Source organism: Rhizoctonia solani, chromosome 1 (assembly GCF_016906535.1).
Source record: "Rhizoctonia solani chromosome 1, complete sequence".
Classification (NCBI taxonomy): Eukaryota; Fungi; Basidiomycota; class Agaricomycetes; order Cantharellales; family Ceratobasidiaceae; genus Rhizoctonia; species Rhizoctonia solani.
In genome coordinates, this window is record NC_057370.1 from 2,738,831 (window position 1) to 2,763,800 (window position 24,970).

General features: G+C 49.6%; 10 protein-coding genes across 10 annotated transcripts; 5 read left to right on the forward strand and 5 right to left on the reverse strand.

Moving 5' to 3' along the window:
* Positions 1-148: 148 nt before the first annotated feature.
* RhiXN_04422 (histone acetyltransferase SAGA, TRRAP/TRA1 component, PI-3 kinase superfamily TRA1 protein) lies at positions 149-2,063 on the forward strand (the record flags this gene model as incomplete). Its single annotated transcript, XM_043324239.1, has 8 exons — positions 149-559; positions 613-621; positions 819-1,012; positions 1,056-1,140; positions 1,194-1,515; positions 1,574-1,678; positions 1,735-1,817; positions 1,869-2,063. 8 exons carry the CDS (start codon positions 149-151, stop codon positions 2,061-2,063), a joined length of 1,404 nt encoding a protein of 467 aa, XP_043176658.1.
* A 622-nt stretch (positions 2,064-2,685) lies between these two features.
* Positions 2,686-6,287, forward strand: RhiXN_04423 (Cdc2-related kinase, arginine/serine-rich; the record flags this gene model as incomplete). The annotated part of the gene is made up of 7 exons (XM_043324240.1): positions 2,686-3,485; positions 3,567-4,209; positions 4,257-5,274; positions 5,328-5,676; positions 5,739-5,933; positions 5,990-6,124; positions 6,179-6,287. 7 exons carry the CDS (start codon positions 2,686-2,688, stop codon positions 6,285-6,287), a joined length of 3,249 nt encoding a protein of 1,082 aa, XP_043176659.1.
* A 215-nt stretch (positions 6,288-6,502) lies between these two features.
* Positions 6,503-8,036, reverse strand: RhiXN_04424 (COP9 signalosome complex subunit 4; the record flags this gene model as incomplete). The annotated part of the gene is made up of 4 exons (XM_043324241.1): positions 6,503-6,556; positions 6,606-7,515; positions 7,569-7,672; positions 7,728-8,036. 4 exons carry the CDS (start codon positions 8,034-8,036, stop codon positions 6,503-6,505), a joined length of 1,377 nt encoding a protein of 458 aa, XP_043176660.1.
* Positions 8,037-8,097: 61 nt separating this feature from the next.
* On the forward strand, positions 8,098-14,091 carry RhiXN_04425 (Reverse transcriptase (RNA-dependent DNA polymerase); the record flags this gene model as incomplete). Its single annotated transcript, XM_043324242.1, has 6 exons — positions 8,098-9,302; positions 9,371-9,975; positions 10,028-10,466; positions 10,592-11,486; positions 11,543-13,181; positions 13,235-14,091. 6 exons carry the CDS (start codon positions 8,098-8,100, stop codon positions 14,089-14,091), a joined length of 5,640 nt encoding a protein of 1,879 aa, XP_043176661.1.
* Positions 14,092-14,825: 734 nt separating this feature from the next.
* On the reverse strand, positions 14,826-15,627 carry RhiXN_04426 (pathogenesis-related protein PR5K (thaumatin family); the record flags this gene model as incomplete). Its single annotated transcript, XM_043324243.1, has 6 exons — positions 14,826-14,933; positions 14,987-15,052; positions 15,116-15,196; positions 15,248-15,413; positions 15,468-15,481; positions 15,544-15,627. 6 exons carry the CDS (start codon positions 15,625-15,627, stop codon positions 14,826-14,828), a joined length of 519 nt encoding a protein of 172 aa, XP_043176662.1.
* Positions 15,628-16,782: 1,155 nt separating this feature from the next.
* Positions 16,783-17,987, forward strand: RhiXN_04427 (NmrA-like family domain-containing protein 1; the record flags this gene model as incomplete). Its single annotated transcript, XM_043324244.1, has 7 exons — positions 16,783-16,880; positions 16,955-17,105; positions 17,167-17,232; positions 17,290-17,417; positions 17,472-17,564; positions 17,625-17,718; positions 17,811-17,987. The coding sequence occupies 7 exons, from the start codon at positions 16,783-16,785 to the stop codon at positions 17,985-17,987; spliced, it is 807 nt and encodes a 268-aa protein (XP_043176663.1).
* A 1,407-nt stretch (positions 17,988-19,394) lies between these two features.
* RhiXN_04428 (NmrA-like family domain-containing protein 1) lies at positions 19,395-20,585 on the forward strand (the record flags this gene model as incomplete). Its single annotated transcript, XM_043324245.1, has 7 exons — positions 19,395-19,511; positions 19,563-19,712; positions 19,789-19,830; positions 19,886-20,013; positions 20,068-20,160; positions 20,221-20,345; positions 20,407-20,585. 7 exons carry the CDS (start codon positions 19,395-19,397, stop codon positions 20,583-20,585), a joined length of 834 nt encoding a protein of 277 aa, XP_043176664.1.
* Positions 20,586-21,333: 748 nt separating this feature from the next.
* Positions 21,334-21,924, reverse strand: RhiXN_04429 (uncharacterized protein; the record flags this gene model as incomplete). Its single annotated transcript, XM_043324246.1, has 3 exons — positions 21,334-21,399; positions 21,458-21,586; positions 21,646-21,924. 3 exons carry the CDS (start codon positions 21,922-21,924, stop codon positions 21,334-21,336), a joined length of 474 nt encoding a protein of 157 aa, XP_043176665.1.
* Positions 21,925-22,429: 505 nt separating this feature from the next.
* RhiXN_04430 (uncharacterized protein) lies at positions 22,430-23,746 on the reverse strand (the record flags this gene model as incomplete). The annotated part of the gene is made up of 7 exons (XM_043324247.1): positions 22,430-22,747; positions 22,774-22,809; positions 22,867-23,042; positions 23,112-23,181; positions 23,231-23,271; positions 23,333-23,411; positions 23,444-23,746. 7 exons carry the CDS (start codon positions 23,744-23,746, stop codon positions 22,430-22,432), a joined length of 1,023 nt encoding a protein of 340 aa, XP_043176666.1.
* A 722-nt stretch (positions 23,747-24,468) lies between these two features.
* RhiXN_04431 (uncharacterized protein) lies at positions 24,469-24,912 on the reverse strand (the record flags this gene model as incomplete). Its single annotated transcript, XM_043324248.1, has 1 exon — positions 24,469-24,912. One exon carries the CDS (start codon positions 24,910-24,912, stop codon positions 24,469-24,471), a length of 444 nt encoding a protein of 147 aa, XP_043176667.1.
* Positions 24,913-24,970: the final 58 nt, after the last annotated feature.

Below are 24,970 nucleotides of genomic sequence, written 5' to 3' on the forward strand. Positions count from 1 at the left end.
TCTGGGAGTCCCTAGACGAAGTATCGGTCCTTGGGTATGAAAATATCCAGACTGATACGGTTTATGGCCACACAGGGCAAGCATACTAAAGACACCAGTTCGCCTTGGTTGTTCTCACTAATAGGACCATCACAGGTGCGTAAATGCCATGTCCTGGAGCTCCGACGGTGAACTCCTCTTTTCATCGGGTGACGACACACGACTCCTAGTCTGGAAGCACGACCCGCGCCATGAACTTGCGCAACCTCTGCCACTAGACGCACAGGACAACTGCCTGAATCTTCGCTGTGTTAACGCGATCAAGACGGGTCACACAAATAATGTATTCGCTGCGAAACAGTTAGCGCCGAATTCATCCTTGGTCGGAACATGTGCAAGAGACTCCACTGTACGGGTATTCGACATTGAGAGGGCGGGCGGTACCAATATGCCTAACCGCGGGTATGGGCGGAACGAAGCTGGAGCAGAGGCGAGATTACATTTGTTTAAGTGCCACACGAAGGAAGTGAAACGAATTGCAACGGAGCAAAGTCAGAGCACCTTTCTAACGGTCGCAGGAGTAAGACATGTTTTATCCAACTATATCACTTTAATAACAACGAGAGTCTGCAGGACCGTACGGTGAGGCAACACGATTTACGGACTCCACATACATGCCCACGTTGTCCACCGCCCTTGGTTAAGACTTCGCATGCACTTAGCGCATTGGGGTCTTCGCCACTTACTCCCTGGTACTTTGTCGTCGCAGGGGAAAGCAAACATGCAAGTTCCACTTATTAAATTAAATGATTATGACTCTCAAATCCGATTACAATTAGGGACATCTCTTTGACCGCCGTATGGTGGGTAGGGATCTCAAGGATGAACGTGGGGATACTGGCGTAAAAGGTCAAGATTTAGTGGCTTGTGTTGCCCGATTTGGAAGAGACGCTGAACGAGAAGCGCACGATCGTGGTGCGCATGTAACCGGCGCCCGGATGGCTAGGTCGAATGGAGATGAGGCGAGTTTTACGTACGCCCCGTGGCTACAGTCGACTTACCAAGCCAACCATTAGGTTCTATTGTGTGCGTCTCTTGTCAGCGTCGGGTCTGTGTAATCAAACTCATGCTTTTGTAAACCCAGCGTATTCAGGGGATGCTGTGAGTATGGTTACCAGTTTTCTGAGAGACGGGATCAAAGCAATTTTCGCTAGGTCTACCGATACTCTATCTATGATACACCGTCCGAGTCTACTCCAAGACAAACGTCGATTGTTCCGAACAACGACTCTCTGGAACGTCGAGATGCTAACAGCGCCCGGTTAAAGTCTTCAGAGTCCAGTACTTGCGGATCGACAAATGACGACGAAGAGTCGAATCAAAACCCCGAAGAGGAATCTGAAGAGGAATATGACAGCTCAGATGAAGACGACGAAGAAATGCCATTGCAAAGTGGAAGCTCTTACGGAAATCATGCTATTATACTTCCCAGAAGCGAGTATAGGGGCGCAGCCAATGTACGGACGGTAAAGGACGGTGAGTGGGTGTATGCATCGCAAACACGGATCTATTTCATGTAGCACCCATATACCAGTCAACTTTCTGGGTAAAAGTGACGAGTTTGTTACTTCTGGCTCAGATGATGGAAACTGGTTTTTATGGAACAAGAAGAGTGGTCGATTATTGGGAATCTGGGAGGGTACGTGTGCGCTGTGGACATAGTATGAACCTATATTTTGACTGTCCTAATCTTAGGTGATGGAAGCGTAGTGAATGTAATTGAAGGTCATCCTTTCTTACCGATAGTCGCGGTTAGCGGCATCGATGATACTATTAAAGTAAGGTCTACAACGATATTTCGAGAATGCTCTAACCATTCGTTCCGCTAGATATTCGAACCCAAAGCTGGGAACAAGAGAAAGAGCCATATTCAAAACTCGGATGACATATTGCAGCAAAATGCAGAGTCGAACGAACACCCGTCGTTGTTTGGCCGAGCGGAAATGATTGCTACCCTTCGAATGTTACAAGCGACAGGTCGTATCCCTGACTTGGCCGAAGGGATAGAATGTCCTACACAATAAACGTTTGCCAAGACTGCGAATTTAGTATCTCCCTGCTTCTTGCGCTATCCCACACCTGTACCATGTATTTTAAGCTGTTGGGTCTCGACTGAAATGTGGAATTCTATTTCCAATACTCGGATCGGCTTCTCGGGCCAAGCGCCGGACAATTGGTAACTGAGAGAACGCAGACCGGGCGCCAATGGGATCATCACAGTACTCCCAAGCCTTCCACATCGCGTCGTCGACTAAAGTGGAAGATATCCAAGATTTAGGAAGGAGGATAGGAAATTTGAGGGATAATTAATATAACATACTACATCAGGTATGTGAACATGCTAATTTATAGGTTGGCAAGCATGCTTATATGTGTATACGCACTTTGTTATTTACCTTTATTCCTCAAAGTTTACGGAGCAAGGTTAGTAGCCATCCTCATACTTTGAACCTTTTTGAGAGTTTCTTAACTAATGGCTTGTATCCAGAGACTCTACTACTCAACGAATGACCCACAAATTTATATCAGCTTGTCACTAGTCAGGAACTTCTTTCGCCCCGTGGCAGCCAACCACGCCAACTGCTCGATTCTGAGAAAAGCAAGAAGAGCACACGCCCCTCTCACCTCTTACACACTGTGCTTGTCATGGACGAGAGCTGGGAGTCGTCAAGTCGTAAGCGGGCACGAGCAGAGCCCGACGAGTACCGACGCGACCACCTTGCGTACGAACATGGTTCCCACTCACTGCCCCGCGAACACCTGCGCCGTACGCCTGACCACTACACCACGGATCCTCAGCCCTGGGAGCGCCGCCGTGTGAGCGAACACCATTGGCATACCACCCGCGACCAATATCAAAAGGATGCCCCAATCGACGATCTTGAATCAAGCCACGACCATTCTACCCGCCCCATCTACACCCCTCACCGTCCCAACGGCTCTAGTTCCTCCTACCATCGCACCATGTCGCGCCCCCACCACTCACGCATCGATCGTCCAGATTCATCGCTCCGACATGAAAGTCGTGAGTGGATACCACGAGATGCCGTTGCCAAACGGGGTGAATCATGGTCCTCCAAACCGGAAGAACCACGCCCAGAACCGTCCGCTGGTATGGGCGACCGGACATGGACAGCGTCAGAGGGGTGGACCCGAGAAAATAGCAAAAGTGCAAACGCTGCCCGTGGGTATGAGTCCCGTCATTCTCCACCACCCCGTACCCATATCCCCCAAGCAAAGGTATACAATCGGTCATCCCATCATACCAGTACAAGCTGGCGTGATGTTCATGATAGCGACTATACAAGTAGCAGACGTCACCAGAATGGAGGTCCCAGCCGCGTGGGGGAAGGGTGGCGTGAGCGTCAAGTTCGTCGTGACCGAGATAGTAGCCACCGTTTTACTGAACGGAGAGACAAGAATCCGACTCCTCAGCGACGTACAATGTAAGTTTTTTTTTCTTTGTCTGAAACAACATCTATCTTTGGCTAATCTTACTGATGCGACTATCATTCTAGTATCAACAGAAAATGGACAGAGCGATCAGCTTATTCTCCGCCTGCCGAACCTCGTGGAGTAAGCAAGAGACGCCATAGCTCCTATTCTCCTTCACCATCCCGCAAAACGGACCGTTCTCGCTCGCCCGTGCGATCGATTTCGAGGACGCCTTCCAGATCCAAGTCCAGGTCTCCTGCTCGGTCCTGGCACCGAACACGGACTCCATCGCGCTCTCGTTCGCGCTCTCGTTCTATCTCATCACGTTCATTGGACTCCCGCTCCCGCTCTCGCTCGCGTTCTCCGGGCCGGCGGCGAACGGCCATCAATAGACCCCGAAGTCGTAGCCCCGACAGATGGGATTATCGCAATAAAAAACGCAAAAACCAGCGCGGGGGAAATGACTATGTTGCGTCAGACAAGCGAGTTCGAAGAGACCGGTCGGCCGATTCCTTACGCCAACACTCCCGGAGACGCAGTGTTTCAACCGCATCAACAAGGAGCCGTAGCGATAGTGGCGAGAGCGAGAGGCGTCGTACCGAGGCTGCAAAGCGACCAGTTCATCGTTTGCCAGAGTCATCTCGTAGCAAGGCGCTTGAGAATTCGCCAACCGCACCTCAGCGCCTAAATGGTTTCAACCAGCAAAAACCAAGACCCCCCTCATCGCCAGTTTCAGTAAGATTGTGTTGTATGTTATTCTGATTCGAGCTAATATTCTGTAGTTCCGGGCGCCCAATGCGATGTCCCGTGCCTTGGCTCCTGAAACCGACACACCTGCAGCCGAAATTACAGCTGCTCTGGCTAACGGTCTACATCTTCCAACCAGTACGATACCAACGGGTCCACGTTCTATGGCTCAAGTTTCTCAACCTCAAATTAACAGTCATCCCGATGTCGCCGTAGTTTCTCCCAACAAGCCATTAACGACTTCTCCAATAACTCTCAAGGTTCAACAAAGCAAGGCACCCAGTAGGACCGTAAAAATGTTCTTCCCTGGTGACGAGGACGACGAAGAAGCACCAGGAGGGGCCGAATCGAGTTCCAGGTCTACAAATTTGGTACCCCCAGTGAAAGACAAGGACTCTGGTTTGACTTTACCCCCAGGATCACAAAAATCGGAGTTTATTCCAGCCAAGGATCATTCGACATCCGGGGTACCACCTGTGGCCGATTTATCTCCCCAGCGGAGGTTGAACGGGGTCCCAGGCCCCTCTGTATCTACTTCGCCCAAGTCTACATTCACTTCCACACAGCAAGCCCCGATTACGCCCAGTCTTGCGCGAGTTGCCAGAGATGAAGATTACAAGACAGCAGCATCCATGCCCCCTGGTCCCATGCCCCCCTCCTCAGCACCTGGGTCTTCACCCGCGGTCCCTAACAACACTGGAGGCACCACCACTCCAATTCGGATATCCACACAAACCTCCCCAGCTTTCGCGCCCGAAAACAAGGTCTTACGAGCGGTTGCATCGTCTTCTAGCACGATTCCTAGGCGACCTCCCAATATTCCAAAGACGGCTTCGGAATACCAGATCATATGCCAAGTTGGGGAAGGTACATTTGGCAAAGTGTACAAGGCCCGTTCTTTAGCCAACCCCGATGCTCGAGTTGCGCTCAAACGCATTCGAATGGAAGGGGAAAAGGACGGATTTCCGGTCACGGCCATGCGTGAGATCAAGCTACTGCAATCCCTGAGACACGAGAACGTGATCAACTTGCACGAAATGATGGTCTCGAAAGGTACTTGGATTTACTTGTCCACCTCGGTGCAAGGGCGCTGACGCTTGAATTAGGGAATGTGTTCATGGTCTTTGAATATATGGACCACGATCTTACCGGCGTTCTCTCTCAAACTCAGTTCACGTTTACCCCAGCTCACCTCAAATCGCTATGCGCCCAGATGCTTTCTGGTCTCGCGTACCTGCACCAGAAGAGCGTGATACACCGCGATATGAAGGGGTCCAACATTTTGCTCAATAACTATGGCGAACTGAAACTGGCGGACTTTGGATTGGCTAGATTTTACTCCAAACGAAGGCGGAGCGATTACACGAACCGTGTGATTACACTGTGGTATCGCCCTCCTGAGTTGTTGTTGGGTGCAACTGTCTATGGGCCGGAAGTGGACATGTGGAGTGCTGGGTAAGCTCACTTTATTTGCTATTCCATGAGGAAATTTACATTTAACCCTGCATTATTGGTAGCTGTATTATGCTGGAACTGTTCACTACCAAGCCAGCGTTTCAAGGCAACGACGAGATCCACCAATTGGATGCCATTGCTCGCATAATGGGCACTCCCAATATTGAAATGTGGCCAGGCCTAACCGACATGCCATGGTTTGAACTCGTCAAGCCTACGGAGCCTGTCAAAAGCCATTTCCGATCCATCTTCAACAAGTGAGTGGACGGACAACCGATTCTATGCCCCGATTGCTAACCATGCAATTTGTCAGATATCTCTCTCCTGCTGCCTTGGACCTTGCAGAGCTATTACTTGCATACGATCCGAATAAACGGGCTACCGCCGTTCAAGCTTTACAAGCACCTTACTTTGTCTCCGAGGACCCACCCCCTGAGAAACCTGTTGGGTAAGCTATGACTATTTAGGGGGAAAAGTGTAGCGTCTAACGTTTGCAACACAGGCTTGCGACAATTGAAGGAGAGTGGCATGAATACGAATCCAAGCGCGAACGAGAAAAACTTCGCAAAAAACGCAAGGTCGAGGGCCAACACCAACAACACCAACAATAATTGTTTCGTTAAGCCTTCGTCTATTATTGCCCTCGGTCTTTGCGTTAGTTAGGAATTTCTCAGTGGGGCCTCGGTTCGTGCATATTGTATAAATATTTAGTTGGCCATTCATGTTTACTTAGTATGGACTTTCAACGCACGGATTGCTCTGTCACGATAACAATCACTAATCAATTATTTTATGAACCGGGGTCTTGACTAGAGGAACGGCGAAATTAAGAAACAGAAACGAGTTGTTTCTCTCGCAGGTATTGGACAATCGATTCGACCTTGAATATGATGTGAGTAGAGGATAAAACCCAGCGATGACCAACATACACTGGAAGCCGACTTGCGGATTTGCAGGTCCCATTTATCTGTTTCCGGCGCCCCAGTATCTTCGACTTCCTGTACCACGTCTCCCAAACCCCCAGCACCTCCAGCAGCATCGTCCTGGCGGGCATCATGCGTATGATCAAATGAAATTAATTTGGCCACTTGGTCGATCGACGCATGTAGCCGGCCTTCTCCAATCATCCGCCGAGCCATAGTCTCTGCGGCAGCAGGCGCAAGATCCAGCAACGCTCCCAAGCCGGCAAACGTGATGTTATTGTATATCTTGGACGCGGAAAGCAAATTGTGCTCGAGCACGGCCTTGTCGAGCACCGTAGTAGGCCCAGTGCGTGTACTTTGTGGTGTGTCGGCATCGGTCATGTCTGTGTCGCCGTCATTGTCCGCTGCGGCTTTGCGTGCCGCCAGTTTATCGTTTTGGGATTGTGCTACTCGAGCCAGATGATGTGGTTTTAGGGTGGCCTCAAAGCCCTTGACTTCGTCGGGGCGGATGATGTGTTCGTTGAACATCTTCTTGAGGATGGTATAGTTCTCTAGTGAGGGTGCTCGTTCGTCACGGAAAAGAGTGGCAAGAAGTCGGGATCGTTTAGGACCCGCGGGATCAAGTACAGCGCAAGTCACGGCAGCACTGAGAGCATTGGCTCGATCGTCTTCATCAAGCTCTGGAACCCAGCTCAACTCGTTGTAACGCAAAGCGGCGTCATAGAATCGCCTATTGAAATCTGCAATACGTGCTTGGCTAAGTTTGAAGGAAAGCTGGAGCTCCCGGTTACTGGTGCTGGGAATAAGTAGCGCAGCGCGTTTGCAGTATGTGTCGGCTTGGGCATGTTCTCCTTCTTCAAGAAGTAGCCGAACAATGCGAATGTAAATTTGGAGCTTCTCCTCGGATGAGACCTGCCTGAAATAGGGTTTAATCTATTCCGCGCTACACCTTTAGAACTGGACACTGACCTATGACCAGAGTCAAGAGAGATGCCCATCAGGACGCGTGCTGCTTCGACCCATTCCTCTTCTTCTTCCAACAAAGAGGCCATTTGAAGTCGCAGTGCGGCCGTCTATAATCTTTATTCGCACTTGTCACATTCAGCCATAGAATATCATGTGGCTTACCTGTTCCTCATAACTAACTAACCTCGGTTGCAAAGTATCCAGAACATCTTGAATTACTTTCTTACGCGCTTCCCTATCTTCAACTTTGTTCTTTTCAAGGGCCCCAGCTAGTTCAGAGAGTACTTGTCGTGCGACGACAATGCCCGGCTGGTCACGATTGACAATGAGGCCAACATATGTAAGGAGCGCAGCGGGGATCTGATCTTGGGGCAAATTCAAGATGTTTTGCAGGAGCTCAGAGTATGCGGTTGATTTATCTTTCTGAGCACTAATAGAGCTCAATTGAGAGAATGCTGCTTGTACATCCATGGTCAAGGGGGAAGCACGAGCAATAAGTCACGTGACGTGACACGTGACGACGACGACCACCATGACCGACAATCCTGAGCCCAAGGGCAAAGGCATTAGTTCGCGCTTTTCGAACATTTTGCGTCGTTCTACTCGCTCTACCTCTGACTTGACTGGCATACACGAACACGATATCGCATCTGAATACCCGACTGTTAGAAAAGTTATCAAAAAACCCAAAAACAACGACTCTAATGACTCCATATCTATTTACGCCTCCGATGACTCCGACAAAAAACCTAGAAAAATAGCCAACGTTCCCAATCGTAAGCCTGCACACAAAAACCCATTCTCTGCCATCCCTAGTGGAGGCACACAAGAGGCAGTCGCCAGCGCGCTAGCCGTAATTGACCGCATTTCGGACTACACCCTTAGCCCACCCCCTACAGTTCCTCTCGTCGCAAGCCCGCCGAGAAGCCCTGGCGTCGCAAACGCCGGCATCACACTGGTCATCAGCTCCTCACAAGAGTCCGAACAGGTTAGAGATGCCGGCGCGGCGCTGGCGCAACTCACGGAATATACGTTGGACGATGAACCCATCCATAGCCCCCCCAGGATCGCACCTGTTGAAATGGAGGCCATATCCAGGCCAGGATCCACTACCCCCACCCGAAACCGCACGAGACCCACCGAAAGACAAGTTACTCCAATGGAAGACTGGGTCTTCAGCAGTCAAGAACTACACTGGTTCAAACGCCTCGAGGCTGGAGGCTACCCCGACAACGAAGCCCTCGAGCGCTGCATCAAATACTATACCATCACCAACCAAGCCATCGCCAACATTATCGAGAACAGGCAACTATACGATAATACCGACGAAGAAACGAGCAGCACCAATGCCTTCATTCAAAAAATCGAAAAACTCGGCAACCAAATCTCTTCAATCGCCGAAAACGCGCTTTACAACGGCACGGAAGCAGGACCAAGTCGTCCAGAATCACCGATGAAGCAAGACGAAGAGGAAGACACATACATGGGCGAACCCGAACCCGGCCCGAACCAACCCAACCCCCTAACCACTGAAATCTGCTGGGGAACCGACGCTAAACCAGGCGAGTGGGGAGGTTACACCAACCCACCAGCACCAACACACCCAACCATTGCCGATCCCACCCAATCCATGCTCCAGGCGATTTTAACCAAGATGGGGCAGCTCGACGACATCAAGTCCCGACTAGACAAGCTCGAAGGCAAATCGCCGCAGGTACACACTGCACAAACGAGCACGTCTAGAAACAAACCACACCCAACTCAAATCCTGCCCCAACCGCCAACCCTTCACAATCGCGCCCCAGCTTTGCCAATGTCGCGGCGAAGGCGCCAGCCAAAGCCCCGGAGGTCAAAGCCTCTAACATTGCCGCTGCCATCAAGAGGGACATCGCCAAACCGGCGCCCGCACAGAGCGACGACAAGAATTTTGTCGTTCGCTTCAAAACTTTACCCGTCACCCAACCTAACCCCGAAAGCATATTCGTGGCCATGCGGGAATGCCTTGATGCCGCAAACCGCAACCTCGGCAAGGGCAGACTCACCAGAGTCCGGTGGTCACTAAAGGCAAGCCTCCACCTTTCCTTCTCTAATAATGTCTCCGTCACGGCGATTGAAAACGCCATCCCACTGCTCATGGATCGTCTACGACTCCCTGAGTACGATTTCGGACCTGAGGTCCCATGGAGCAGACTAGTCGTCACAAACGTCCCCACCGGGATGGGCGGCTCACTGCAACGCATGCGCAACCGCGAGGAGCTAACACAGCTCCTCAACGAAGCCTTCCCTGACTCCGCCAAATTTGGCTCAGTCAAACTTACCCTCGCACCCGACTGGCTAGCAGACCCCGCGCGATTACAAGCCGAGGGACGCAATGCCTCTACTGTCTCGTTTGCCTTCGAAGACGCAGGAGGTCTCACCTCGGCCCGTCTAATGAGCTCACCTACCCTATACATTTACGGCAGGAAATGCGAAATCAAGAAGTTCAACCCAAAACCCCTACTCCAAACCTGCTCGAAATGCGTCCGCTACGGACACACCGAACGCCAATGCCGAACCAAAAAACCCCGCTGCCACAAATGCGGACGTAACAACCACACAACCGAAGAACACAACGCGGACAACTGCCCTCGCTGCATCCGTGACGGCAAAGGCAACCCGTGCGAATGCATTTACTGCACATCCTGCAGCCTCCACGGCCATCGCTTCAATACCCCCGATTGCCCCAAGATGTCCGAATTCCGACGCCCCATCACGCAAATTGTTGCTAACCGGTCCGCAAACCGCAATGACTGAAAGACACTGCATCCAACTTAACGTCGCAGGCTGCAACCCGCGCATGCACGCCCTGCTCAACGAACCCCTATACGCGCACTTTGACATTTTTATTTTCCAGGACATCTGGTGGGGCCGTATTGGCTCCCAAAAGAACATCGACCCCACTCTTCATAATATTTATGGCACCACTAACTCTAATAATTTTTTGCATGCATCATACCTCCGGGCTTCACCGACGAAAAAGGGCCCAGCGTCGCTATTTATATCCGAAAAGAGCGCAACATTCATGCCCAATTCTCCAACTGCGTCCCGACTCACCGCGATATCCTCGCAGTTGACCTCTTCCTCGACAACCACAAATTCACCATCGTCAACGCCTACGCACACGGAAAAGAGGCACACAAAACCATAAATCACCTCACTAACGAAATCATACCTATCGATCGACCTCTCATCCTCACCGGCGACTTCAACCTCCACCACCCAGACTGGGCCCTAGACGGTTCCAAATGGAAAAACAGACACCCGAACCAAACGGAAAGGGAGTTTAGAGATTACGCTGAGTTCAACGATCTTACAATTATGAACCACACCTCGCACCCCACCCGCATTGCATCTAACCCCGCTTCCAACTCCATTATCGATCTTACGTTTCTTAACAATAGGGCCGTCGAGGCGTGGCCCGACTTCAACTGGGAAGTAGACACGCCATCGACCGGCAGATCATGCGGCTCGGACCACATGGCCATCACATGGTCAATCCAGCCGTTCGATCAAGACGAACCTGTCGAAGAAGCGATTCTCACGTCGCACAGGCCAATCGACCCCAAGCGGGAGGACAAATGGGTCGAAGCATACGCCAAAGCCCTCAAGAAATTTGACCTCCCCGAAGATCCCAATACCGCCGAAGACGCCGACTTGATCACGGGGGCGATCCTGGAGGCCATGTCAACCGCGACGATCAAAACGATGCCCGACGGCAACAAGAAAAGAAAAGTAACGGACCGCCGCGATCCCCATGGTGGAACGCCGAGTGCTCAGGCGCGCTCAACGATCTCAAACATAACCCCGAGAACCGCACCCGAGAACAACTTCGCTCAACGTTACGCGGCGCCATCAGACGCGCACGTCGAAGCCACGGAGATCGTATACTCGCCGAAATCCGCACGTCCAAAGTCTTCGAGTCGCTCAAATGGTTCCAGGGGAAGCGCCGGTCCTTACTGCCCCCGATCAAAAGCCCCGATGGAGGCCTCACAGCCACACACCCGCACCACAAAGCCGAAAACCTGGCTAAGCAATTCTTTCCGTCTATTGCCAACCCTAATATATCTCTACACCCACTAGGAATCAGGGCCATGACCAAACGCCCATTCCAGGAGATATCCACAGACGAAATTGCCAATGCCATCAAATGCACTTCCAACAAATCCTCCCCTGGCGCATTTGGCTCAAACTACAGGCTCCTCAAATGGGCCTTCTGGTGCGACACTAGTATCTTTGTCAACCTATTCAACCTCTGTTTGAGAATTGGCTACCATCCCTCAGTGCTGCGTAACTGCGTCATTGCCCCCATCCCAAAGCCCCGTTGCCAAGACATGTCCCTACCCAAAAACTATCGTCCCATTGCTTTACTAGAGACGCTATCCAAACTTCTAGAGAAGGTTATCACAACTCGAATCACCTTTGAGGCTGGCAAGCACTCGCTCATCCCACACAGCCAGTTTGGGGGTAAAGACATCACCTCTTGCACCGACGCTGGGTTATGCATGATCCACGACATCAAAACTCACTGGAAGTCCAACCACAGGGTCTCTCTTATCACCCTGGACGTGTCCGGATACTTCAACAACGTGGATCACAGGAGGCTAATTTACACTCTGGATCGCATGGGGTACCCCAATCAAATTTGCAATTGGCTCAGATCTTACCTCAGCCATAGAACTGCACAATTTAGAGTGGACGGTCACCTCTGCCCTCCTATAGCCCTCCCACCTGTGGGAATTCCCCAAGGTTCTCCTCTATCCCCCATTTTATCCTCATTATACTCCACCCCACTCCTCATTGCTGCACAAGACCCACACGCACAGTCCTTTGCCTACATAGACGACTTCACCATTTTGGCGTGGGGGAAGTCTCATGAGTATAATGTGGCTACAATGCGGCGGATAGCCACTTGTGTGTCTCACACAGCCTCCCAACTTGGCTTAGAATTTGAAATTGATAAGTCTGACTTAATACATTTCTACCGCCACTCTAACCACTCTTCCAACCCCAGTCTTCATCTTACCCTGAATGGCAAGAACTATACCATACTGCCCCAAGGATGCATTCGTTGGCTAGGATTCTACTTAGATAGGAAGCTCACGTTCAAAGAGCATATCTCTAACTCCACCAACAAAGCCAAAGCCATCATAGCTGGACTAGGAATGCTAGCCAACACACAGCGCGGACTTACCATCAAACACGCGCGCATCCTATACCTCACCTGCGTCATCCCAATCCTTACATATGGATCCCCTCTGTGGTTTCTGGGGCGCAGACAGAAGTCGTTGCTCGAACCGCTTAGGAAGGTCCAGAACCAAGGACTGAGATGGCTTCTTGGAGCCTTCAAAACCACTCCTATCCCCTGTCTTGAACACCTAGCCTCCATCCCGCCCATACACATCACGTGCCAGAAGCTTATCATGAACTACTCGGCTAAACTTAGAACCATCCCCAAGTCATCCGAAGTTGCTAAACGTCTCCCAGCGTCATGGGACACGCATACACCTACCCTTAACAGCAACAGGATTAACAAGGCCAAGAGCTTACAATCCCCCATCCACTTCATTGCATCACATAGTCACCCACACATGAGTTCGTCTCAACGCATATCAACCACCCGTCCAATCCAGCAATCCCGTTCCCTGATCAAATCAAAATCAAGGACACCTCCGACGGCCTCAAACGCGACGAATACCGCGACAAAATCCTATCCGAAATTAGCGTACTGGAAGATTGTCATGCCAGCGTTCTTGGCTATTCAGATGGGCACGCGGCGGTGTCCAATGGCATTCGGAAAGTCGGCGTCGGCTACGTTATACGAGCCGGAAAAAGGACTTTGTCATCGTCGTCGATTGGAATCGGACCACGAGCGAACATATACGATGCGGAAATGCTGGGAATTCTCTTAGCGTTCATGAAAGCTAAACAAATAGCCGAAATCCAAGGATATCGTAAAATACGAATATACTGCGATAATCAAGCCGCTGTTAGATCCATTGCCGACCTATCTCGACACCCGTGCCAGTTCGCCTCCAGAGTTTTCGTCCCCGCCGCCAAGGCATTCGTAGAGGGACACCCCGAACGATCCATTCATATCACCTGGACGCCCGGGCACAACGGAGTCGAAGGCAACGAAACAGCGGACCGGCTGGCGAACGAAGGAGCTAGAGTTACTCCGACCCCTATATTCAACCGCACCATCACGTGGGCTAGAGAACAAGCCACACGGAAGACCGTACGATCTTGGAAGAAAGCGTGGCACGATCACACCGAATCCAGAATTAACTCCAAATACTACATACCCCGCCCCCCCGCCCTAAAGCTACACCCGATCTTTAACACCAGTAAGCTGGGCAGGGACCTCGAGTGTCGCCTCGTGCAGTACCTCACGGGGCATGGACATTATGGAGAGTACCACGCCCAATTCCATCACGACGTCGACCCAGGTGCGCTTGCGGGGAATCGGACGAGACCATATTTCATTTAACCACCTCCTGTTCCGCTACGGCGGAACACAGGGGGATACTTAGTGAGTTTTCCACCAATATTAATGATCCCACACTGTTTGGCTCCCTTGCAGGTCTCGAAGCAGTTGCAAAGTTCATCGCCAGGACGGGCATAGGACGAAGACGAGGAGGCCCGCAGGCAACCGCTCAAACCATGTAGTATATACGCCCTTAAGGCCGCCCCACCATCCCCGCCCCTACGGCCTCTACCCCGAGTTAGGCCTTAAGCCACCTGTATGTCGCCACGCGACCTTTTCCTTTGCTCTCTGACCGTGCTACGATCTCGTTTGGTTTCTTGTCTTCTTCTTCCTGTTTCCTTCTTGCGTTTTCCTCCTCCCTCTGTAGCTTTCACGGTTCGGTGTTTTCTTCTGTGAGCGGTTTGCCTAGTTCGCATGTAGCTCCCGTATTGCTTATATATGGAAATGTACCAAAAAAAAAAAAAAAAAAAAAAAAAAAATAAGTCACGTGAGGAGAGGCGCGTTTTACTTGGGTCATGACCCCTGCCCATCGCATAAACTATGTCCTCAAACTTGAGCCCACTTCAGCCAGTCTTGAATATGATCAGTGAAAATCCAGGGACATTCAGCAGACAACTATATGCGCAAATCTTAGATAGCGATACCAGCCAAGGGTTAACGAAGAAGAGAACTGCTTATTCTAAAACTACCCAAATTGATGTACTCCTATAATGTATGGCTCATAGCCACTAAGAAGTTTACGGGCAATAAGTGATAGTAAAATCATTACCACCACAAGCTCTAACAGCTTGGTCTAGGGGTCCGGTGCCTCCGCAAGTGCCAGTTTTGTCGCCAGGGCGGTAAGCCTAGTGAGTGTCAGTTAGCTTCTCCACCCGGGTGGTCGAGAGCCTATGCTTACCTGGTTGCAAGGGCAACCAGCCGACGTGCAAGTCACAGAATCGCAGCTGCTGCTGATCTTTTGGGGCTAGGTCGTAGTGGGGGGTAAGACTGGGCAAGTGGTACATGCAAATCTAATATCGATACATACCACGGTGTAAGCTAGGATGTTGGATATGTCGTACCAGTTGAGACCACCAGAGTTCATGTTAAACTCGGCCATAGAGCATGCCTACCAATGTTTAATTCATCCACATTGTGATTGGAGGTATTTTGAATCTACTCCATAGCAATTGTTGGCGCAAGATCCAGAAGCGGTGACATCGCAGACACGCCCGTCCCAGCCATCTGGCACAAACAACACTCTTTGATGATTTTGCTGGAACGTCAACACGTGCTGCTCCAGTGTAAGGTGACCCGCTGTAGTTATCGACGCGCAAGCCAACGCCCTAGATAAAGCATAGATTATTGGTGGCCGCCACTACTTTTGGGGTCCTACTCACCAACCGCAATTGTTCTGGCGCATTGAAACGAAATTTAAGTAATTGTTTAAAACTATTCACGTATTTACCTGCTTACCCTCAAAGTAATTGTATGCGATACTTGAACGGCAGAGGCCAAGAACGCAAGAGCAGAGAAAGTAGCGGTGATAGAAAAGTGCATGTTGAGACGACTCGAAAGAGCTATTGACTGAAATCTTAAGAGAATGCCGAATGCTGCACTATTACAATCCTTTTTATAGGCACTCTCTCGATAACACCCGCCTTTCAGTATATCTAACCGCATAGCTTCACATGCACATGGGGACAGCCCATTCTCGCGAGAGTCGGGTCACATCCCGGCTTGGCCGTGCAGAAAGATAAACCAGGTCATTGGGTGTAATAGAGTCCTTTTAGACATAACCGAGTGTTGATCATGATACGCTTAACTTTCAAACAAACTGTTCCAACCCAAGACGACTTTCAGTACTGCGGCCTTGCTTTGAAAAATGCCTGTATTCTTTGTGGATGTGAATATTTTCGGAATAATATACTGAGACCTTTTGGCTCTACCGTGCATATACTGATCTTTCATACGATGCCAGCTGACACAGATGTAACCAGCTTGATGCGCAAGCGTCTGCTAAACGCTTGGTAGCGGAAATCGGTGAGCTCGGTGACTGCTATTTATAGACCTTTGGACAAACCCACGCACCGAAAGGAAAAAACATGCTGGCTCCCAAGCTCTTGTGGCAACTCAACATAGAGAACCCACCTTGCCTTGTATTAGGGCACCCTCAAGCGGTCGCAAGTAACCAAGAAGTAACGAATCCAGTCGTTACTTTGAACTAAGTTTGTTTACACACTCTAGTGATATAGTACTGCATGTCTGTGAGTGCTTCCAAGTCCCTTAGAGCTTCCACGCCCCATATCAAGATGATAAGGCGACAAGTCCTATATCAAGGGTCGGGGTAAATCTGGTCACGTTTTGCCTCATAGGTTGTCCCCTCCACCCCGCAAACGCCGATTCGACCGCATTATTATAAATGCTGGTGCCTCGATTACTGATGCTGATTCAGGTTTATGAACCCCCGCCAGTGTTATCTTCTTACTAATCTGCAGCCATCGCATTCATATGCCCAGATGATTATTCAGGCATTACCTATAGCTAGATATATTACAGCATTCATGATTATTGCGCAGTATTTCGACATAATGTTCGTCATGCTGGTGCGACCGGACTTAAAAGAGTCCTCGAATGCCTACCCAGACATCTCATCAGCTCTGCTACTCACTCATCCCACGCACTCAAATAGCTCACTAATCTGCAACCAACATTATGCCCGCTAAAGTCGTCGCACTCGCTGGAGCCAGCGGCTATGTCGGAAAAGCGTTTGTCGACGCGTTCCTCAAACTGAACGCGTTCCAAGTCCGCTTGTTGGTTCGTAGCGAATCCGTTAGTCCATCAAATTCCTATATATGTATACGGCTAATTATAACCTTGGGTTTAGATCGACACTGCACCCATACCAAGACTACAAGAAACGTGGCGCTTCGTTGCACGCCATCTCTTATGATGACGAAGCCAGTCTCGTCAAAGCACTGGATGGTGTCGACGTATTAGTTTCAAGCGTTGCAGCGACGGCCTTGACATCCGCTCAGGTGCTTTATCTGCTTCTGGATCTTTGCCTCTGTATGACGACTAACCTCGGTAAACGTGCAGATCCCTCTTGTTAAAGCATCCAAGAAAGCAGGCGTCAAGGTTTTCTTCCCAAGTGAATACGGCGGAGTAAGTCGTGTGCATTCAATATTGTTTCGATATACTCAACCACTCGTGATTATCTAGCACTTCCCTGAAGACACCCCTTCCCCTATTCTCCGACAAAAGAAAGAGGTTGTGAAGAGTGCCCAAGAGCACGGGCTCCCTGTGGCCATACTCAACAATGGAGGGTTTCCTGAGTACATATCCATTCCGTACGTCGGCCGCCCATAATATTTTAGTTATGCATAACTGACAAGAGCTGTCAGTCCCCTTGGTTTTGAATTTGCTGATAAGAAAGTCACAATATGGGGAGAGGGGAACACCAAGATCTCATGGACGACTGTAAAATCAGTCGCAAAGTAAGTCAATCGGCTTTGTTCTCACTCAAAGCATTATTCTGACCAAATGCATCATTCTAGCTGGCTTGCAAATGTTCTCAAGTCTGTCCCAGTCTTGCAACTTCAGAATAAGGACATCTCAATTGAAGGAAGCTCCTCAACATTGAATGAAATAGTTGAACTGGGAGCGAAAACACAATGTTAGTCCTATTCCTATCTCCCTCTTGATCTGATTTTGGTACTGAAACTTCCCCGCAATTTTGACAGGATAAGCTCCAGGTTCACCGGAGCTTGAAAGAACTAGACGATCGCATTGGTGCGGATCCAAACGATTTTCTTGCTATTCTACTCCGTGGATTCGACGCTGGTCATGCATGTGTTGGAGGAAAAGACAATGTGCTTTACCCCAACTGGAAGCCTGACTCCGTAGAGAGTATCCTTTAATTGGATTAATTTAATTCGCATCATATTTATCCGAAATGGTGTAACATGTCTTATTATTAGATATGTACACTAATCAGTTTTCAATTTTGATGCATTGTCTTGACGCCAGACCTCTGCAAAGACAGATTCAAAATAACAGGAGACAGAATCAATGGGACCGTAAATGCTGGCGATCATATACATGAGTATCTGTAAGATTGTTGAGCAGAAGAGTTGTCACATAGAATTCCCATACTAACAGTCTGTCGCTACGTGTATCTTTTGTGCACTACAGGTCAAATACATATCACAATAGGTATCTCGTGCAAACTGGCCAACAATTAACATATTGACCATTTCCTCCGCCCACTATATTGCAAACTGGCCCTATGCTTATTTATATCTTTCATAAAGATCAGTAAACCTACCTCTGAATTATCCTGTGGGTTACCTTCAGTTGTGTCCGAATTTCCAGAACTCGTAAGACCATGGTCTCACCAGGATTTTGCAGAGAATAAGTAAAGTTACAGAAGAGAAAACAGGAGCCCGAGACCGAGCCCGAGCCCGAGCCCAAGCCCGAAACTAAGCCCGAGACCGAGCCCAAATTGAAATTTAAAGCCCAGGCTGAGGGCTCGGTCAATCACCCAGCCACTAAATGACAGGGATGGCACTCGTAGGTATATGCGCTTGGGGCCAGGTGTTGAGCGGCTCACAAACTTACAGTTGAAGTAACTAAAATGGGAAAATATCTTGGGTTGATATAACAGATACACTTGTCTTTCAAACTAACAAAGCGTGAATCTGTCTTTGGGTGTGTATTAGGAATGAGATCTGCCCCGCTTTAGCACGTGTAAGTCACACTCTGAACGTTCTTGGTTCAATTTATGCTTCAAGGAAGCTATATTCATTACATTTGGACATTTTGGCACATAACATAGTGGCAGCTTGATGCTTTGGTCTTTCTGAACACCGTGGCTTGGTACCGCAGGGCTACAACACTTGGGTTTCTACAATGTAGCTTGGTCACATTTCTGCCTTGTATTGAAGCCTCTTGCGATCATTCATAGGTTCAATTACTATAAACCTTGTCGGCCAGTAAAGACCGGTTCAATCGCACTATTACAAACACTAATACCTTAATCGTTGACACCAACTCATGTAAAGAAACTTCCGCGATTGTTATCTTCTTACTCATCTAAAGCCATTGTATTTCATACGGACAGTCAATTGTTCATATGCCTACCCAGACTGTTCCAGTACTCATGGCTATTGCGCAGCATTTCAACATAGAGCCCACTAAACTGGTGTTGTATGTGGCACGTATGGCCGGCCTTAAAAGGGCTACCAAGATGTCAATGTAACGATATCACCAGCTCTTCTCACCCATCTCCACACACCCAAACAGCTCGCTAGCTTATAACTAACAATATGTCTGCTAAAGTTGTCGCACTTGCTGGAGCCAACGGCTACGTCGGAAAAGCCCTTGCAGACGCATTCCTCGACCTAAACCCGTTCCAAGTTCGTCTTTTGGTTCGCAACGAATCTGTTGGTCTATCGAGTTTTTATATACATGCAAATGGCTAACCTTGAGCTCAGATCAACACTACGCCGTACCAAGACTACAAGAAACGCGGCGCTTTGTTGTATGCAGTCTCCTATGACGATGAAGCCAGCCTTGTCAAGGCACTAGATGGCGTTGACGTATTAGTTTCGAGTGTTGCAGCAGCAGCCTTGACATCCACTCAAGTGCGTTATCTGCTTCCTATCCCTCTGTATGACAACTAACCTCAGTAAACGTGCAGATCTTGTTAAAGCATCCAAGAAAGCGGGCGTCAAGGTTTTCTTCCCAAGTGAATTCAGCGGAGTGAGTTGCATACAATCAGCGGCTTTTGAACCTACTCAGCCATCTGGTTGCCTAGAACTTTCCGGATGATGTTCCTTTTACCACTTTCCGAGCAAGAAGAGATGTTCTGGAGAGTGCCAAAGAGCACGGGCTCCCTGTGGCCAGGCTCAACACTGGTGGATTTCCAGAGTACATATTTGAGCTGTAAGCCGATGAAATATCCATTTTTAGTGATACACACCTGACAAGACGTGTTAGTCCCCTCGGTCTCAGATTTGCTGACAAGAAGATTACGATTTGGGGAGAAGGGAACACCAAGGTCTCATGGACAACTATGAAATCGGTTGCAGAGTAAGTTGACCAGCTCTCTTCTTGTTTGAAGTAGCAACCCAACTGAATGTCCTGTTCTAGCTGGCTTGCAAACGTCCTCAAGTCCGTTCCAGTAACAGAGCTTCAGAACAAGGACATCGCGATTCAAGGGAGCTCCTTAACATTGAATGAAATAGTCAAAACTCTGGGAGCAAAACACAACGTGAGTTAATCTTGTCGACCTTTTAGTATGATACTTTGGTACTGAAACTCATACAAATTCGCTAGGAGAAGCTCCAAGTCGATACCGGCCCTTGAAAGAGATGGAGGATCGCATTGCTGCAGATCCGACTGATTTGTTGGCATTTTTGGTTCGTGGATTCGAAGTTGGTCACGGAAACATTGGCGGAGAAGGCAATGGGCTTTACCCTGATTGGAAGCCCGAGTCTGTAGAGAGCGTTCTTTGATTGGGCTAGCTTAGACCGTGTCATAGCTATCAGAAATTGTGTAGCATGTCTTATTGTTAGATATATGCGTATCAATCAGTCTTTTACGAGATAGGGTATCAGATATAGAGCCCCCAGGGTGGTTATCGTTCCTGACACATGCATTTAAAGATTCTCAATTTGCAAGGTAAGATACTAAACGGGGCTTATTTGCATATCGACACCAAGTGTTCAAGCAGTTCATTCATTCATTCATTCACTACCAGAGCGACATCAAAGCTATATACATACGTGGAATACAATACAAATCATACAGGTAAACGTTTTTCTCAAACACAGATACAAGCCTCGTGATTTTTTTCATAGAAAAAAAAACAAGCGAACAGCGTAAAAAAGTACAGAACGAAAGGGTAAGACCGACTTATTTTACACATCGAGCCGAACGCTCAACTTTGGTTAGACTAGAACAGGCAAGTCGAGGAGCGGTGGCGAGTAGTGGTCATTGGCTTCGAACCGACCCGAGCCTGGAAACAGGTTAGTTTTGTCATGATCGAGTCTTGGGTGTTGATCGTCCATACCTTTTTATGTTGAGACTGCGCCCACCGAACATAAGTTGCATGATTATACGCTCTGGTGTGCTTGGCATCCGAAGCGGCACGATCGCGACGGCGTTTTTCCTCCCGAGCTAGAGCGCGATGCCATTTACACCAGTGTTCGTATCGGATATATCAAATCAGGGGGACCCAGGAGGGTGTAGATGAGTTTAAGCTTACCAGTACGTAACATCCTCGGGGTAAATATACCCATCGTACATTGCGATAAATGCGGCATCCGACTTGAAATCCAGCGTATATCAGCGATGCTCGAACGTATACCCAAAGAACAAGACTCACAGTCGACGATTCGCCCGCGCTGGGCGGCCACACACTGGCCAAACCAGGATGGTCATACCGGCTCTGCTCCAGCGCGTATTCCATCCCATACCAGTCCGAATCATTGAACATATTCCTCCAGTTGAATTTCTTCCAGCTAGCCCAAGTCAACTCAATCGCACTTGTTTCCAAACGCCAACAATACTCACAGTAGGAGCTTCAGGCTGCTTACCCCTCTTCACGTCCTCGCGACTGATAAGCAATTCGGGCTCGTCCAAGGAATCATGTTCCTCTGTCGGTAAACTGCTTATCGTTGTCGAGGGACTCAAGGGGGGTGTAGCGGAATCGTATTTGGTATGAGTGTGATGAGTATAGGCGTGAGCGAGGTCGCGTTCTTGTTTAGGGGTCATGTCGAACATGTCTGACGCGAGCGCGTGAAGACTCTGTGCGTCGACGCCATCGTGCTCGATGAGATCTTCATATAACATCTCGCCTAGATATCCGTCTCCTTCCAACTGAGACGGGACCAGATTGTTCCATAGACATGACGGAATAACAAGAAACCGGTCGAAAGCAAGCTGCGGGTTCAAGTTACTAAGAATTGTGAGATACACTTTGCGCGTTAAAAGTATATTAGGGTATGTTATCAAGAGTGAGAGGAGGTAACAGTCGACTCGAAAGTTCTAGTAAAAATCCAGGCTTTATATTTTGGTTTTGAACGGAAGTGTGGAGCCTCGATCCCCGTCGGTCCAAACAAACCCAACCAAAGACCGAGTCTTGTGATTGGCTTTTGTGATATACAGTGATCCACCTTGCCCCTAAACTTGCGCCCCTATTCGCGCGAAATAACTCGAAAGTGTTATGCTATTATTACATACCGCACCGGGTAAGGAAAAATACAGATAACCAAGCAGCAAGCTAAGAACCGATACACACGGGGGGTTGCTTTTTCGTGCCTCTGACCTGTTCTACTCTCGAGCCTTCAAAACGCCTCTAGTCGGCGTCCAAGTCTTCCTGCGTCTGTTTGGGCCTTTCTTTGGGTGCTCGTCCTTGGCCTCGTCTACGTGGCAACGATGCAATTGGCCTACTAACATTCTTCCTAGGTCCCAGTCGACTCTGGAGTCTAGACGCAGATTCAACCTCCATGTTCTCCTCATCTCCATCCTTCCTCGCCGCCAACGCATCCAACTCCCGGTCCAACGCCGCTGTACGTTCTGCTTCCCATTCCTCATCACCAGCCTCTCTCCGCCGCTTCATCTCGTCCAATTCAGCATCCAGGTCATCTCCTCCTGCCCCTCCTGGTCTAGACCGCTTGGTTCGCTGAGTATACCACTCACTACGCTTTCTCGCGCCCTTGAGCTTCCGATCCAAACCTAGCCCAACGGATACTACCAGACAAGGCGGTCCCTCGACTCAGGTTATGGTCCAACTGCGCTTCGGGCGGCCACATCTTTTAGGAACAGGATGAGCAGGGACGAGCGTTTCGGTTGGGATTCGGGCTCGGGTTCGTCTGCAGATCGTGTAGCTAGGTTTGGAAATGCCGATTTGGCCGCGGTAGGCGATTCGAAAACGATGACGGTTGTGCGGTCGTCTATCCATTCGAGGCCTACAGTGTTGGAACAGTGTTATGAATGCAGAGAGAGAGAGAGAATGGCCGTAAAGGAAAGATACGCACTGGTTGGTGGACTGTCACAGTACGTCGCGACATACTCAAAGATCTTTTCCGTACTGAGCTTCGAAATGGGCTGTTCGAGATGTAAACAACAGCAAGGCCGAATGAAGTAATAGGACTACCTCGCCATGTAATAACAACGCATCTGGACGGAGTTTATCGTCTAAACAGAGGTATGAATTCGCCTTGTTTTCTTTTGCACTAGACCAGACTGTAAAACGCACCATCAAGATCCACGCTCATCAGCCTCCCTCGACCGTGTCCAACTCCCGTTTTCGCTAGACCAAACGCCCGATTCAGCGACTTAGCTCAATCCATAACAACCGATCCGTTACCTTTCCCAGTCGGCCCTGCAAAACGGGTTGCATATTCTTCCAGCGTGTATACTCGCAGCTGGTCGATGGCGCCTTTTCGCCGTCTCCGTACAAGTCTTCCGCGAGCTGTTCGATTTCGTTTAATCGCTCCTCCGGGTCCTTCCTAACCTCTGGTTGGTCGTAGGGGAGTACAAAGTCGAGAGCTGGCGATTTGCCAGCCTCGAGCAAGTCGGCGTACATGGGCATAGTGCAGTGATGGGCGAGTTGTAGTGCAATGAGGTGGACGTTGGGTCCATCGCAATAAGCGCCAGCTCGACCCCACATACGTCAAATTCGAGTATAGGTCCGTTTGTTTACCAACAACACAAAAATCGTTCAGGTGATATTCACAAGTCCATTGTAACACAGCGCAGACAGAACAGACGGTCACGGTATACATTTACTGAGACAGTTGATGTGATGAGTGCGATGCGTATAAGTAAATGAAATGAAGAAAACAAGCCACAAAAAAAAAGGTGCGGTGGTTGATATACAACACAAAAATCGTTCAGGTGATATTCACAAGTCCATTGTAACACAGCGCAGACAGAACAGACGGTCACGGTATACATTTACTGAGACAGTTGATGTGATGAGTGCGATGCGTATAAGTAAATGAAATGAAGAAAACAAGCCACAAAAAAAAAGGTGCGGTGGTTGATATACACATGAACAGGAATGCGATCGATCAGGACATGCACGATCAAGCACATCGAGTACGCATGCATGTGTCTCAGACAACTAGTCGCTCGCAGGTGAGGGTGGGGGAGTTAAAAATATAAGAAAAATCAATGCGATGGTGGAGACAAGGTTCGGAGCGCTCAGCTGGCCCTACACGCAGGCGCACGAAACACTAGGAGTAATGCGGCCGTGGAGAAATACAGACAGAGCAAGAGACATGGACATGAACACAAAAATGGGAACAAAATGATGATACCGAGACCCGACATTTATACAGGCGGCAGAGTCAATCTTCCGCCAAAAGTACAGAGACCACAGGGGTTGACCTATTGTCCCCACTGTTCGAACCCCCGTCCGATAGCAATCGCAACGGGGTTTGTACCAAACGCATAACTTGATGACCCTTTCATCGAGGTGAATGCATCGTCTTCAAACGACGGTAGTGCAATTATCCGGCCCGAGTTGACAAGCGCCCGGGGAGTGCTTTCTTCCCGTGACGCAAAGCGTGAGGGAGGGGCAAGGCCGTATGTGGCCGATCTTAAGCCAGGGTGAGGGGGAGCCAAGGCCGATACGCGCGGGTGGGCGGCGGCGCGCGGATGGAGAGAGGCGCGCGGGGAATCCGACTCGGCCTCCGGAATAGTCTCAAAGTGAACCATGCGGGGGGATGGGGTGAGCGAAGAGGGACGACGAGGAGCCATCAAAACCTGTTCGTGCGCATCGGACCCTGTGCCTGTTCGCCGAGATAGCCCGACAGAGTCGGATACGCTCATGCTGATGCTCTGTGCCCGCCGGTGCGTGCGTGCTCCGGCTCGGGTACTCCGCGGCTGG